The sequence below is a fragment of the Indicator indicator genome, chromosome 8, assembly GCF_027791375.1.
Source record: "Indicator indicator isolate 239-I01 chromosome 8, UM_Iind_1.1, whole genome shotgun sequence".
Classification (NCBI taxonomy): Eukaryota; Metazoa; Chordata; class Aves; order Piciformes; family Indicatoridae; genus Indicator; species Indicator indicator.
Genome location: NC_072017.1, coordinates 25,367,442 through 25,380,452, shown reverse-complemented (window position 1 = coordinate 25,380,452; position 13,011 = coordinate 25,367,442). Strand labels below are relative to the sequence as shown.

General features: G+C 44.7%; 1 protein-coding gene across 1 annotated transcript in view; it reads left to right on the top strand.

Moving 5' to 3' along the window:
- Window positions 1–9,780, top strand: part of FAM13A (family with sequence similarity 13 member A) — a 114,840-nt gene extending 105,060 nt beyond the window's left edge. Inside the window, exons 19-23 of the mRNA XM_054383266.1 lie at window positions 2,387–2,482; window positions 3,953–4,036; window positions 7,535–7,731; window positions 8,332–8,433; window positions 9,432–9,780. Of these exons, the coding sequence (XP_054239241.1) occupies window positions 2,387–2,482; window positions 3,953–4,036; window positions 7,535–7,731; window positions 8,332–8,433; window positions 9,432–9,558 (606 nt within the window). The 3' untranslated portion in view covers window positions 9,559–9,780. The remainder of the gene's footprint in view (window positions 1–2,386; window positions 2,483–3,952; window positions 4,037–7,534; window positions 7,732–8,331; window positions 8,434–9,431) is intronic.
- The last annotated feature ends 3,231 nt before the right edge of the window (window positions 9,781–13,011 follow it).

Below are 13,011 nucleotides of genomic sequence, written 5' to 3'. Positions count from 1 at the left end.
TGTGCTGTTTTGATAAGTCAAAGGTGGCATATCCTTAAAGTGAACTTGCTTAAAGTGTTTCAAACCAAACCTGAGCCTTGCTTGTTAGCAGGCCTCCCCCTTCCTGTCCTTGTGATGCTGTATTTATATGACTGCATTTTAGTTCTTTAGTTTTAAGCAAGCTGTCTGTACCTAGCAACGATGTATGGTAGGGCAAGGAAGACTGCATCTATCTGTGCAGAAAATCTTCTGATGCTCTAACAATGTAAGGAATTCCTCAGCTGCTTCTCCTTTGCCAAATTTAGTGTGCTGCAGAGTTGTGTCAAGGGCTGCTTTATTCTAAATGTCTTTGTATTTTGATGGTGTCCCAAAAGCTGCTGTTACTTATGTTTCCTGACTGCTTTTGGATGTAGGTTTGTGCATTTGCTATACACTGTACTAGGCATGTGGCTTTTTTTCCCATTCCTTACCACATGTGAAACAGAAGGATTTGTTTGCCCATTCCAGGGCATGTTTTGTTTTGTTGTGAATAAAATCATGGTGTTACCAGCTTTCAGTGTCTAGGAAGGTTTGCCTCTCAACATCAGTGTAGCCATTTACTGGGTTTTTTAAGCAATAGAGACTAAGTGGAACAGGAGACACATCGGTGCTGTTGGCTAAGTGCTAAGTAATAATATATATGTAGAGCTAGATGTAGTTGAGGTAGGACAGCTGCCCACTTTCTCTAGGTAGCTAGCAATAAAAGTAGGAAAAATATTATTTTTGTATCTATGTAGGCTATATAGTTTGTGTCCTCGTATGTGTGCTTTGGGTGCAAAGGCAAGCAAAGTTGCAGGCAATTTGTCTAGCCAGTGCAATCAAATGCAGACATATCAACACAGAACTCCATGCAGAGAGGGCTGAGTGAGTTGTTTGATGTTGTTCACATCACTGTAATCCATTTGAGCTGCTTACTCAGCAACCAGCCAGCTTGAGGCTGTAGGGTATTGGAGCCCAGCTGTGCTTTACAAGTGTAGAACACGTGTGCCCTGGAACTTGAACTGTACATCTGTGGGCCTCTTATCCGGCTTGGTGATGTTTGCATTGTGTTCAGCAATGAAAAGATCTTCCTTTTTTGTTCCCCTATTCATGTTTGGGAAGCAGGCTTGGTTATCAGGTGGGAGATCCTGCCTCCAGATGCTTTGCTGTCTTTGCTGACAGTTCCCTTCCTGCCAATATGTAAAGCTTTTCTGCCCCTTGGAAGTCAGCACCCTTACCTGCTCTGGACAGAGGATGTGCAAGCTTCGCAAAGTTTACTTTTGTGGAAGGCACCTGTAGACAAAATGACACAGTTCACTTCAATATTTCCTCCTCTCTCAAGCTGTATTTTGGTTCCTGCTATTTCTGTTGTGGAGACTGTGTGAAGCTCCCTAGGGGTTACACTGTTGGCGTTGATGTCATGCTTATTTCCTCAATGTATCTTAAATTTTTTTACTGCTGGTAATTACTAGAGCATGTGAACAGCTTCTGTATAAAAATCAGTCAGGTAAAGCTTCCTGTCTTAGGAGCTTTATAACCTGAAGTTTGACCAAAGATCTAGTGGAAAGATGGTCATAGGATATGGGTCTGATGGTCCTGAATGCAAACCTGATGCTAAGGTAGGTTGTGTGTAGCATTCTGCATGTTTGTTTTCTAACTGTGCTGTCACAAAACATTTCAAAGATGAAACCTCACAACTAGTACTTAATAGTTAGTCTAGGATTGTGCAAGACTAAGTGTCCAACTGTCTGGTGAGTGTTCCTGTTTCCTTCCCTGGCAGTACCACTGAGATGGGTGGCCTAGCTGGAATCCACAAGCAACCCAGAAATCACAGGATTGTCAGGGGTGCAAGGGACCCCAATGATCATCTAATTCCCAATGAACAGTTGGAGTTGTTGGGATGCCTGGCCTATGAAGGAATGCAGTGTGCAGCTAGGAGGAATGGAGTTCAGGACATAGAATAATATTGTGATCTACCCTAAAGTTTCTTGATGTCTCACAGTCCTGGCACCTTCATCTGTTTACAGGTCTATAGTAACTTCTCCCCAGCAGTGGAAGGAGGGGGGTGGAGCACAGGGGTATGGGGTTAAGCAGATGGATCATAGTTGCCTTGGGAAGGAGCAACAGGAATACCAGAGAGTTAACTTTTGTGAAATGTACAATTGAAGCTTTCCTGGGAAAGTGTCTGTACACAGCAGTATTCTGTCATTGCAGCTCCTTTCTCTTTTCATGGGTCACAAACAGTCTCTCTCATCCCAGACATGGGACATGATTACAAGCAGACACCTGTCTTATGCACCCACATTACAAGGACACCTCACAGGCATTTGCATGACAGAGTGGAGTATCTGCTGCAGGCCTTGTGAATCTCTCTTTTTTTCTTGCTTAGGTTACCAAAACTGAACGGCAAGTGATGAAACCATTGTATGACAGGTACCGCTTGGTCAAGCAGATCCTCTCCAGAGCCAACACCATCCCTATCATTGTGAGTAGAGTGTTTTTCTGGGGGCTATTCCTTTGGTTTCAAGCTGTGGAAAAAGGAATCCCTGCAGTGGTGCATAGAGCACAATCACCAAGGCCCAGTCCCAGCCTGCCTTATCACTGACAGACCTAGCAAAGGAGTGAATCAGTGACACTGCATATGCTATTGTCAGGCAAAGTTGGTGAAGGGCCTTTAGTGGCCACCAATGAGCTGTGAGGCACATCTCACCCTGTGTTGTTTCTCCTTTTTTGTTTGGGCTGCTGCTCTTTCCTCATTTTATGTTGGGCTATTGCATCACTTCTGTAATGATACCAATGCACTCTGAGCTGTAGGCCTTCCATGCTGCTTGGTTACACAGGATTGTATGTTTGGAACACAGACTTGAGGGGGTGTCACTGGTGGTAGTGGTCTCCTTGTTGGAGACAAAGGGCCTAGCACCTCTGGAATACCAAAGAGATCGTGTGAGTGGGGGATATTTCCTTGGTCAAGGTGTTGCTTTGGCAGGAAGGTACTGTGAGCAGCAAGGAGTTCAGTGCACCTCTGTATGGAGGAAACACCATCTCTAATGGCAGAGAATTTGTGTTAGCCACTGTTTTACTTGTAGTTGACCTAAAAATAGGTACAGAATACTTGTAGCCTGCTGCTTAGTTTGTGCTGTCAGGTCTGATCCTTTTTTGCTGTTCCAAGCAGTGCTCATGTCTTGGCTGCTTTTTGTAGATGGCCACTGGAGTGACTGGACTGGTGTAGCACTTTTCAATGTTATAACAGTAACAAGCAGTGGGCTTTTTATTTTAATACTGGAAGGTGGTCCTGCATTCTAAGAGTAAACCAAAAGGAGCTCCACCACTGTGCATAGTAGTCCCCAAAATCTGTTCTGTGACAATGGTGCTGGTGCTCAAGAAGAAAGAGAAGTGTAGCTGTGCATGCACAGGTTTGCACCAACCTCTCAAATGCCAGCCCATGTCCTGTTTAGATACAAAACTGGAATTGCACAGCAGCTGGCAGACAAGAGACAAGACTGCCTTTTCCAAGCCCCTGGACTGTGAATGGTGAGAAGCTCCCCAGAGTTCAGAAACATCTGAAAATCCATCTTAGTGTTGTTGGGTGCCGCAGTGGGAAATCACGCTTCCGGAGAATATAGGTGGGCTGACCCTGCAGCTCTGGAAACCCAACCAATGGGGTGTGTGCACCAGCTTTAGGAACTGAAATATTTCCTTGCAGCCCAGGTAGTGTTCTAGTATCCAAGCTTTACTCTTAGTGTTCGGCAGTCATGTCTCTTGCTGAACAACATTCTGCGAGAAAACTTCCAAGGGTCAGGGGGGTTGCCAGGCCTCTTTTTCTTCTTTCAGAAATTGATTTGTCATGACAGTACAGGCAGGAGCTGACAGTGAATGTGTGGGTGAGATGGAGCTGAGGAGGTGTTGAAGGAGGCGGGGGTTCCTAATGTAACGTGCTTGTTAACACCTGTCACAGGGTTCCCCCTCCAGCAAGCGGAGAAGCCCTTTGCTGCAGCCAATTATCGAGGGTGAAACAGCTTCCTTCTTCAAGGAGATAAAGGTGAAGACCTCCAGCTGCTAAGTGCTCTGTTTGCATCAATTTTGCCCTTCTGCCAATGGAATAGAATGATTGTTGTTTTTTTTATCACTGCTGGTTTTTTTTTTTTTTGCAGTGTCCTTCGAAAAATCAGTAGCTGCTGAAATCCTCACCAGTTCTGATCCAATTCTTGCCTTTTTGTAGATAACACTACAGTATTTCCTTAGCTTTGGGTTCTTTCCCATCCTTGTCTCTCCCCCTACACTTGCACATAATGGATTTGATTTAGCTTTTTAAAAAAAATAAAATCACAATTCCCTTTCTATGTTTCTTATTTCCATGCTTTACTGCTGTCTTTTTAGTGGCACTAACTTGTTTTGTGGTGATTTCTCTCACTTGAAAGGTCTGTGGCTTGCTCACTGCACTGCAGCAGGAATGAGCTCTCACTAAACTAACTCTGGCACATTGAAGCAGGTGCTTGCACATAGGGGATCCATGTCTATTCCTGGTCAGGTGACTGTATGATCCAGGACTCTTAGACCTTCTGAAGGTGGTGACAAAGTCATGTGAGGATGGATGTTAACAATGCAATGCTTCTGCTCAGTAATGCTTGCTCAGATTGGGATGGCAGGCTGGTATTCTTTTCTTGTGCTGTGGTGGGGTAGTAATTCTTCAGTGGTGAAGAGTGCTACCATACTGGGCAGCATCCAGCATGCAGCTGGGCCATGGCTTGCCTCTGATACATTAGCAAGAGAATAGGAGAAAAACGTGTGTAGGCACCTCAGTGGTTTCTGTCTGCTGTTTCCTAGGAAGAGTGTGGTTAATGGTGGAAATGCTGCAGCCCTACACATCTTAGATGATTTGGCATGAGGTGTTTACAGTACATAGCAATGTGGTTTTAAGGAATATATGGCCTGAAGAGTTCATTCATATGCAGAGTGAGGATGTTACAGTGCTTTTGGGAGGCTGGTGTATCATCCCTGAGCTCTCAGCACTTCCTACGTAACTGCTGCATCAGGTCTGCAGTCGTGGTCTTGTGAGGGGGTCTTTGGGTTGGGTTTGTTGTTTTGGTTTGGTGTGAGGTGTTTGTGGTGGGGCTTTTTTAAAGTGTTGGGAAAAGTTGGATACAAGTGTGAACAGTAGTCTGTGGTGAAGCCTTTCCAAACAGTATCCTGACTGGTATCTGTTTTGAAAAAATGCCCATGGGCAATGTAGTTGGTATGAGTTGTGTAGATGAGGTACTCTGGAGACTCTTTGTGAATCTGTAAGATTCGAATGCCTCACAGCTACGTGAAGATGCAAGAAGGTGCAAGTGGCATGCATCTAGCCAAGGAAGATCATTGTGATTCTAGGTGTAAATGACAGTGCACTGAGGCTTGTGTACAGTGAAGACCTTGGGAGGCTGTTTCCATTCAAGGTATTGCTAAGAAGTCCTTTAAAGCATTTTACTGTTTAAAACAAAATTCTGAGTCCAGAGGTTTCATGACAGCAACATGTACTGTTTTGCCAGTGTGGTCTCAACAAGAGACATGGATACCCTGTCTTTTCTTTACCTGGGCTTCTCTGTGAATGAGGCTCAGTCCTGAGCTCTGGCGCCATGCAGTGAGGCAAGAAGCATAGGCTCATGGACATATAGGGGGAGGATACCTTGCATCTGTCAACAGGAGCAGCCGGAGTGGTCTGTCGACACTGCTTATGGAAATTGTCCCTTTCCTTTCTGTCCAGAAGGGGAATCTGAAAGTAAGTTGTTCTTTCAGGCAAAGGGCAGAGAGGCTTCTTTTATTGCAGAGAAATATCTTCTGCACCAAATGTAGAGGTTTTAATGCACAGTTTGAGTTTGTACATCCTCCTCGATGCTCCAGCACAATTGGTGTTTTCCTGCTTCAGTCCTTAGCTGGCAGGGCAGCACAACATGGCTGGGAACTGCTAAATGACAGAGCGGTGGTGCTCCCTCTGCAGCCCAGCCTGGGTGTTTTTTTGCAGGGTTTTATACTTTCTGTTTATAATGGTGTTCTTCAGAATAATAATCATACACAATTTATAATTATTACTACTACCCTAGCTTTGAATACTTCTGCAGAAATTACCTGTTACAAGTTCCCTGTAGATTTCCTGGAGATGTTAAAAACGTCTCTGCATCTATTATTATTACTTAAATTCATTAACCATTATTTTGAGTAATAGTAAAGATGAATAAACACTTTTGCTGGGGGAAGGTGGTTTTTATCTCCAAGTGTCCATGTTGGCTGTAATTTTCAGCTTGTGGTTGGCCAGTTCATTTTCCTAAGCTAGAGCTGTAACTTAAAACCAATTATTTCTAGGAAATTCTGGCCAACATCTGATTTCATGGAAATGTATGCGGGTTTTTTCTCCCACCCCACAAAATTCCTTCCTCAATCTCCTTTGTGTCTTTGAGGATTAGAATTACAGGAGCAATCATCTCCTTTTTGCTTAAGTGGGACAATGTCTTGTTGCAGGGTGGCAAGGTCAGTGGTTTTAAAAAGAAAATAGCTTCCTACGTGTCCAGGGCGAGAATGTATGTTTGCATAGACTTGGAGACTTCCTTGATAGTAGCCCTTCAATTAGTATTTCCATAAAGGTCTTTTTGTATATATGCATTTATGTGCTGAGATCCTCCCTGGCTAGAGTTGCATGGTTACAAATTATATGTGTCAGAGCTGCTGTCTATGCTGGTATTTATTGCATTTCTGCAATGCTTTTGTGTCATTCCTAATATTAAGGCTGCAGATTACTGGGGTCTGGTTTTCATGTACACAGACGTTTCTAGGAGTCAATGTAAAGGATTTTGCAACAGTGTAGCTGGGTGAGCCCTACATTTGCAGCACCAGGTCCTTCCTAATTCATAGTGGTTACAAACGTTCACATGTTGTGCCTCTCTATGCTGTGCGACAAAGTCTGAACACCAGTGATTCATCAGTGTCTTTTGGGGAAATGGCAGTGGGCAATGTTTGTAGTTCAGTTTTTAGTGTATTGGTGCAGAGCCAATGGTTGGAACACATTAGCAACCAGAGTCCTTTGAAAGAGACTCATATCCCAGCCCCTGGGCCACTGAAAGGACTGCTTGGACATCACTGTAGGAGCATCTGACATCTTGAACTCAGTGAAGAGAGAGAGCTGTTGAACTGCATCTATTGACAGAGTATCTCACATGTGACACTAGTGGTTCTGGTGTGTGTGCCTGGTGTATGCAGGGAAGCAGGAGATGGTTGGTCCACTTCAGGCAGTTTCGCTTGGCCTTCTGAGGGAAAAATTACATAGGGTTCACATGTGTTTGGATGTTAATCAAAAGAGTCATTATGCCAACTGAGTTGGTGCTTGGGTTATAGGATGGCTTCCAGGTGTTTTTCTGGTGTCCTGTCATTGCTTAGCAATAATAGTGCTTGCTCTGCTTATCCACCTTTCATACCTGTCCCCCAGTGCATGTGGTGAAAGGAGATACCTGTTTCTGAGAAGGGAGCAATAACCAGTGCTGTTGTGGGGGTGTTCTGTCCCTGTCTGTAGGAGGAAGAGGAGGGATCTGAGGAGGACAACAATGGGAAGCCAGTTTTCACACTTTCCACAGAAACTGACTTCAAGGTGCATAGCTTCTTGGATCCACTAGAAGATGATGCTGATGGCTTTGTTTCCCCAGTGGATGATAAGATGCCATCGAGGAGCAATCTGGATATGGGGCTTTCAAATCTTCATGAAGCATCCATGTATGTTGAATTCACTAAGCCATGACTAAGTTATTTCTTGCTAAAATAGCCCTTTTTTCTGCTATTTTGTTTTCACACATTGTTTTCCAAATACAGTGTTTGAAGTGAAAGTTTCCTGACTTGACGCAGACATTACAGTTGTGGACTCCATAGTGACTCCCCCTCACCCATGGGAAGCCTTTACCATGGAAACAACCCAGTGCTTTACTGGGTTTTTCAGGTTTTGGAGTGGTGAGGCTTGAAGTAGCTGTGCTGCTTTTATGCACCTAGATCTGGTGGAAATAGATCCTGGTTGTAGCCTTGAATTGTGACTTAGATCTTGATTGTGTGACAGGTGCCAAAAGCAGCACTAGTCTTAGTGAAACTGAATTCTGTAAATGCACACTTGAGCTCTTTAGAAGAGTCTGCTGAAGTGTGGGATTGTTTGGGTGGTCTGACTGCACCAAGGTTTCCCTTGCAAGTAACAGCAGCTGGCCACTGCTGCCTGGGGGAGCAGTGCTGATGCCTGCCATACATGCAGCCATACCTTGGTAGATTACTGGATGTTTCCTGGGGCACTTGCATCCAGGTGTATGATCTTCTTATGTTTGGTTTAAACAGCCTAGAACTCCTAGACCAGCTCCAAGAAGTCAGGGAAGAGAAAAGGCGCATCAGGAAAAAGTTGAGAGACTTTGAAGATAACTTTTTCCGACAACATGGAAGGTAAGAATTTGGCAGCCACCTCTGTCCTTCAGCTGCTTTTGATCTGTTTGTAGATGCCAATACAGGTAGCTTTCTATCTATGTAATAGTGAAAGACCTTCAAATACTGTCATTGACAACTGGTTGATCCATGGTCATTACAGCTGATTTAAGCAGGGCAGAAAGGGCCATTGAACTATCCCTACCCATCCCCCCATAAAAATCTCAGGCATCAGACTGTCTTGGAGGACTATTGTCTTTGCACAAGCATTGGGAATCAGAAGTACTACAGGTGGGGACAGTCCATCTGCCTCTACCATCGCTGACCCAAATGATGGAAGCATTTCTCACTGACAGAATAAGTGGCTTTTTCCTACTGAGGTATAGGTTTCTGTCCTGTTGTTCATTGTCCACAAGTACTGCAGGTACTTTTGCCTTAGAGACCTTTTCGGGAAACAATGAATCCTGCTACGCTTAGTGATGAGCTGGCAGAAAGTTTACCAAGATCATGGAGGACTATAAATATATGCAATCTTCTTGCCTCCAGCCATCATCCTGAGCTTTCAGGAAACTTCTAACGTCTTAGAAGTTTGTAGGGCATCACTTGGAAAATCCCTGAGAGAAATGTCATCAGCTGTCATCTTCCTTTTTAATAACTCTGCCTGTTCATGCAAATGGAGGGATGCCAAGCCAGAAGACAGTCTAATCTCTTTTGCTGTGCTAGCAGGATGACATTCAGATGTCTCCTGCCATGTTTTCCATCTCCTCTTTAAAGGCTGTGAATATCAGTGAAGGTGAGAGGCATTCAGGTAAGGTTTGGAACCTGGAACAGTGAGATAATGTGTTCAGCCTCAGTAGATGTGGTTTTCCCCACTTAAACCTTTTCTGGTTTGAAATTGGTCCCACAAGGGGAGGAGGAGAGGAGCTTCTCTCTAGGTCTTGTAGAGGGTTGGAGGGAGACTACTGAGGCAAAGACATGTTGATACAGAAATCCTGATGACCTGCTTTCATTCCCTCTAGGAACGTGCAGAAAGAGGACCGCACACCTGTGGCTGAGGAATACAGTGAATACAAGCAGATTAAGGCCAAGCTGAGGCTGCTGGAAGTCCTGATCAGTAAAAGAGATATTAGCTCCAAGGTCATGTAAAACAGGAGATTGGTTTTGCCCTTACACCAAGAAGAGTGCAAATGGACAAATGCATGAAGTGGATGCAGTGGGAGCCTCACTGGGGAGAGCTGAGCTGCTCCCTGGGGCCATTTTCACAGGCACGAGGGAGACCAAAAGGTAGCTTTCCATCACCCTGTACACTTGATATTGCCCTCTCTTTCTCAAGGCCTGATGCTCAGGATGGTGGTTGCCAGGATAGGAGAGATGATGGTGTGCTTTGAAGGATCCCTTCAGGAAAGTCACTGTTTGATATTCTACAGATTACAGGCTCTGTAAGCAAATCCAAAGCCAGCCATGCTATTTTTTTCCCAGGATATAGCATGAGGCAAAGTAGAATGAATAATGATTAATTCATGACCTAACTTCTCCTTTAGTTTAATAGACAAGTGCCCTAACTGTTTTTTTGTGAAGGCACAGGCACCAGGACTATTCTATTATGGTGACAGTGAAGATTTGCTCAGTTTTGACCTGTTGGGAGTCCTGCATGCGCTGTAGCTCTTGATAAATGGTGTAAGAACGCCCTGGTCATCTGAGACCTGGAGCCTTAGTCTTGTCTAGGCTTCACCTAGGTCTTCTCCTTTCCACCTTGAAAGGCCAGTTACACTGAAGGAATTACTTGTGTCTCTTTGGGATAGTTAGCAAATGAGCCATGCAGCAGAACTCTTGCTGGCTTCTCCTCCTCAGAAGGTGCTAAGACAAAGCTTTTAAGTGTTAAGGACACTGGAAGGAAAAGAGAGTTTAAGTCAGAATCTCATGGGATTGTAGTAGCTGATGGACTACATGCTCAGTGTTAGGGGAGCAGTAAGATCCTGTCACTGGTCCATGGGTGTCCACGGGGACATCATACCTACTCAATAGCCTTGATTTTCCTTTTTTGTGTACACCATCAGTCAGACTGTGTGGGTTGCAGCAATGACACTGTGCTGGTGGCAGCTGTGGATGCAGCTTTCTTCCAGGCATTTTATAGGTACTATGCCAGCATGGAGGATGCTGCATGGAGCTGAAAGAAGTGGGCCCAATGTCAGGTGCAGGTGTTGAAAATTCACCATTTTCCAAATTTGTGCATGACTCAGAAAAGAAGCAGGTGCTTTTGTTAGATGGTGCCTGAAGGAGTGAAAAGCAGTGGGGTGAGAAAAAGTCTGCAGCAGGAGCTCAGTCTGGTCTTCATCAGGCCCAGTTCTGCACCGCACAAACATGCCTGGTGAGCATGTCCCTCATGCTACCCTGCCTTTGGGATTTTGTACAATTGTGAGGAACTGCACGCTGTGTACTGCTCAATCTGGGCCTGGATGTCTTCACATGCACAAGAGAAGGAGTTTCTGCCCTTTCTTCATAGGCATACCTTTCTCCAGTGACACAGGGCCTCCCAGGAGTAAGCATGTGCCCTCTGCCTACTTTTTGGCAGCCTCTTTGCACTGTATAGTGACACGTACCTGTTGTGCCATGGTTTGCCCTGATAAAACACAGTTCCATGCATATCATCTATCCAGAGGCAGTTTTGAATGGAAGAGACTGTAGCACTTTCTGATGCTTAGTTACTGCTGGTTACATGGTACAGTGCTAGACCTTCAGATAGTTTATATCAAACATAAGGACATTTATGCACTTTAGACAGTTTCTATTTTTGGGACTTTGTTAACAGGTTTTCTTTCTTTCATCTTTCAAAGATTGTACATTAAAACCAGAGATGTCTGCCTGTGGGTTTTTGCTTTTTTTGGGGGGGGAGGCCATGGGGAAATGCCTCAACAGCTTTAAAAACACAAGGCCAAACCAACCATGGTTTGCCTCTTCATGAGGTGGAAGTTGAAAAGACACTGAACAAAATGCTCACTGTTCTGTCCTGGGGTAGCAGATGCTGACTTTCCACTCCCTCTGCAAAGCCTGCACTGGAGGAGGGCTCCAAGGCCCTCTATATATATACTATATATATCCTAGTATATCCTATCTACTAGGATAGATATTAGATATCTACTGTCTCTACTCTATGGAGGTAGATAGTCATGCCTGCTATCAATGACCAGCTCTTCCAGTGAAGACTTACCAGACTGTGGATGAGCCAAGACACATAGGTCAAACTCCTCCAGCTCTGTCTGTAGAAACAGCAAGTCCCCCAAGGCCAAGGCTGCATCCTGCCTTACTCTTGTTGACCAAGCAGCACACAGGGCCTAAGCTAGGTGAGCAGACAGGAAAGGCAGCGCTTGATTGAAGCAAGCAAGCGACCAACTGAGATGCTCACCAGCAGCAGGGCCAAGGCAGAGGAAAGCAGCACCCTGCTTCTTCCAGATGCTCAGAGGTAACATGACACAAGTGGGAGACATAGAGGTGGTGCCTGGGGCAGCCCCTCCTTTGTGTCTGGACACTAAGGCAGCCACTCAAGTCAGAATTAAACATCAAATTTATTGCATAATACTGTACTATGTACACACACATAGAAAATAAACATTTGATAGAGTTGTCTATTTGCTTTCAATGCTGCATTACAAAGACACTGGAGGGCTCTCAGTGCAGCCCTCAGCTTGTTTTAAAAAAAACCCAGAAGCCTAAAAGCTTTCATTATGAGGTTCCAGGTTCAATACTGTATATTGAACAGGGTGGAAAAATACTAAGTCCTAACAATAAGTCAATGTCTACAGCACCCTAGGCTTAAAACGACATTTACATCAAGACCTAAAAAATAGGGGGTGGGGGCAGAAATGGTTCACACCTCATTACAGGGGGGTGGAGGTGAGGTGGTATGGTGGTAAAACTAGGGAAAGAGGGTTAAGGCTCTCCAATGCTACAGGATAGGTAAACAAAATCTTTATTTCCATGTAAGTCCTAGTGTGCATTGCCAGGCTCATTTCCACAAATGTCTTTTAGGACCCCCCAGCAAACCAGCTGTCAAGTGAAAAGGTGACTCAGCAAGCAGCAAAATAACTGCAAAAACAAACCAGTCCCCAACCAAAGAGTTGTCCATAGGATGTAGATCTCAGGCCTATTTCATTGATCTGATAGGAGAGAAGAGTTTATAGGTATCTCACACTCTCACAGCCCAACACACTCACACACACACAACTCCTCTGGAGAAAGGTGGCATTGCTAAGAACAGCCACCTCACCTTCTACTAGCAGTAACACTCTGTCCCCAGGGAAAAACAGGGTGCAGCACAGCCCACCCATCTAAACTTTGGACAAGCCAAGGCAGAAACACAACTCAGAGAGATGCAATTTGAGAAACTCACTGTGATGCCTAGGATTTGTCCTGCCACAAAACTGAACAAACTCCACTCCAGCAGAGTCTGAGGGTTCTTTAGGAAGACACTCCCTGCAAACAAAAACTCAAGCCATGGAGATGGATTGAAAGCATGGACCAGGCTATCTCAAGGGATCAAAAAGACACAGCATCACCAACACACTGTCCTAGGGGCCACAAAAGACATCTGAGTCCAGTACC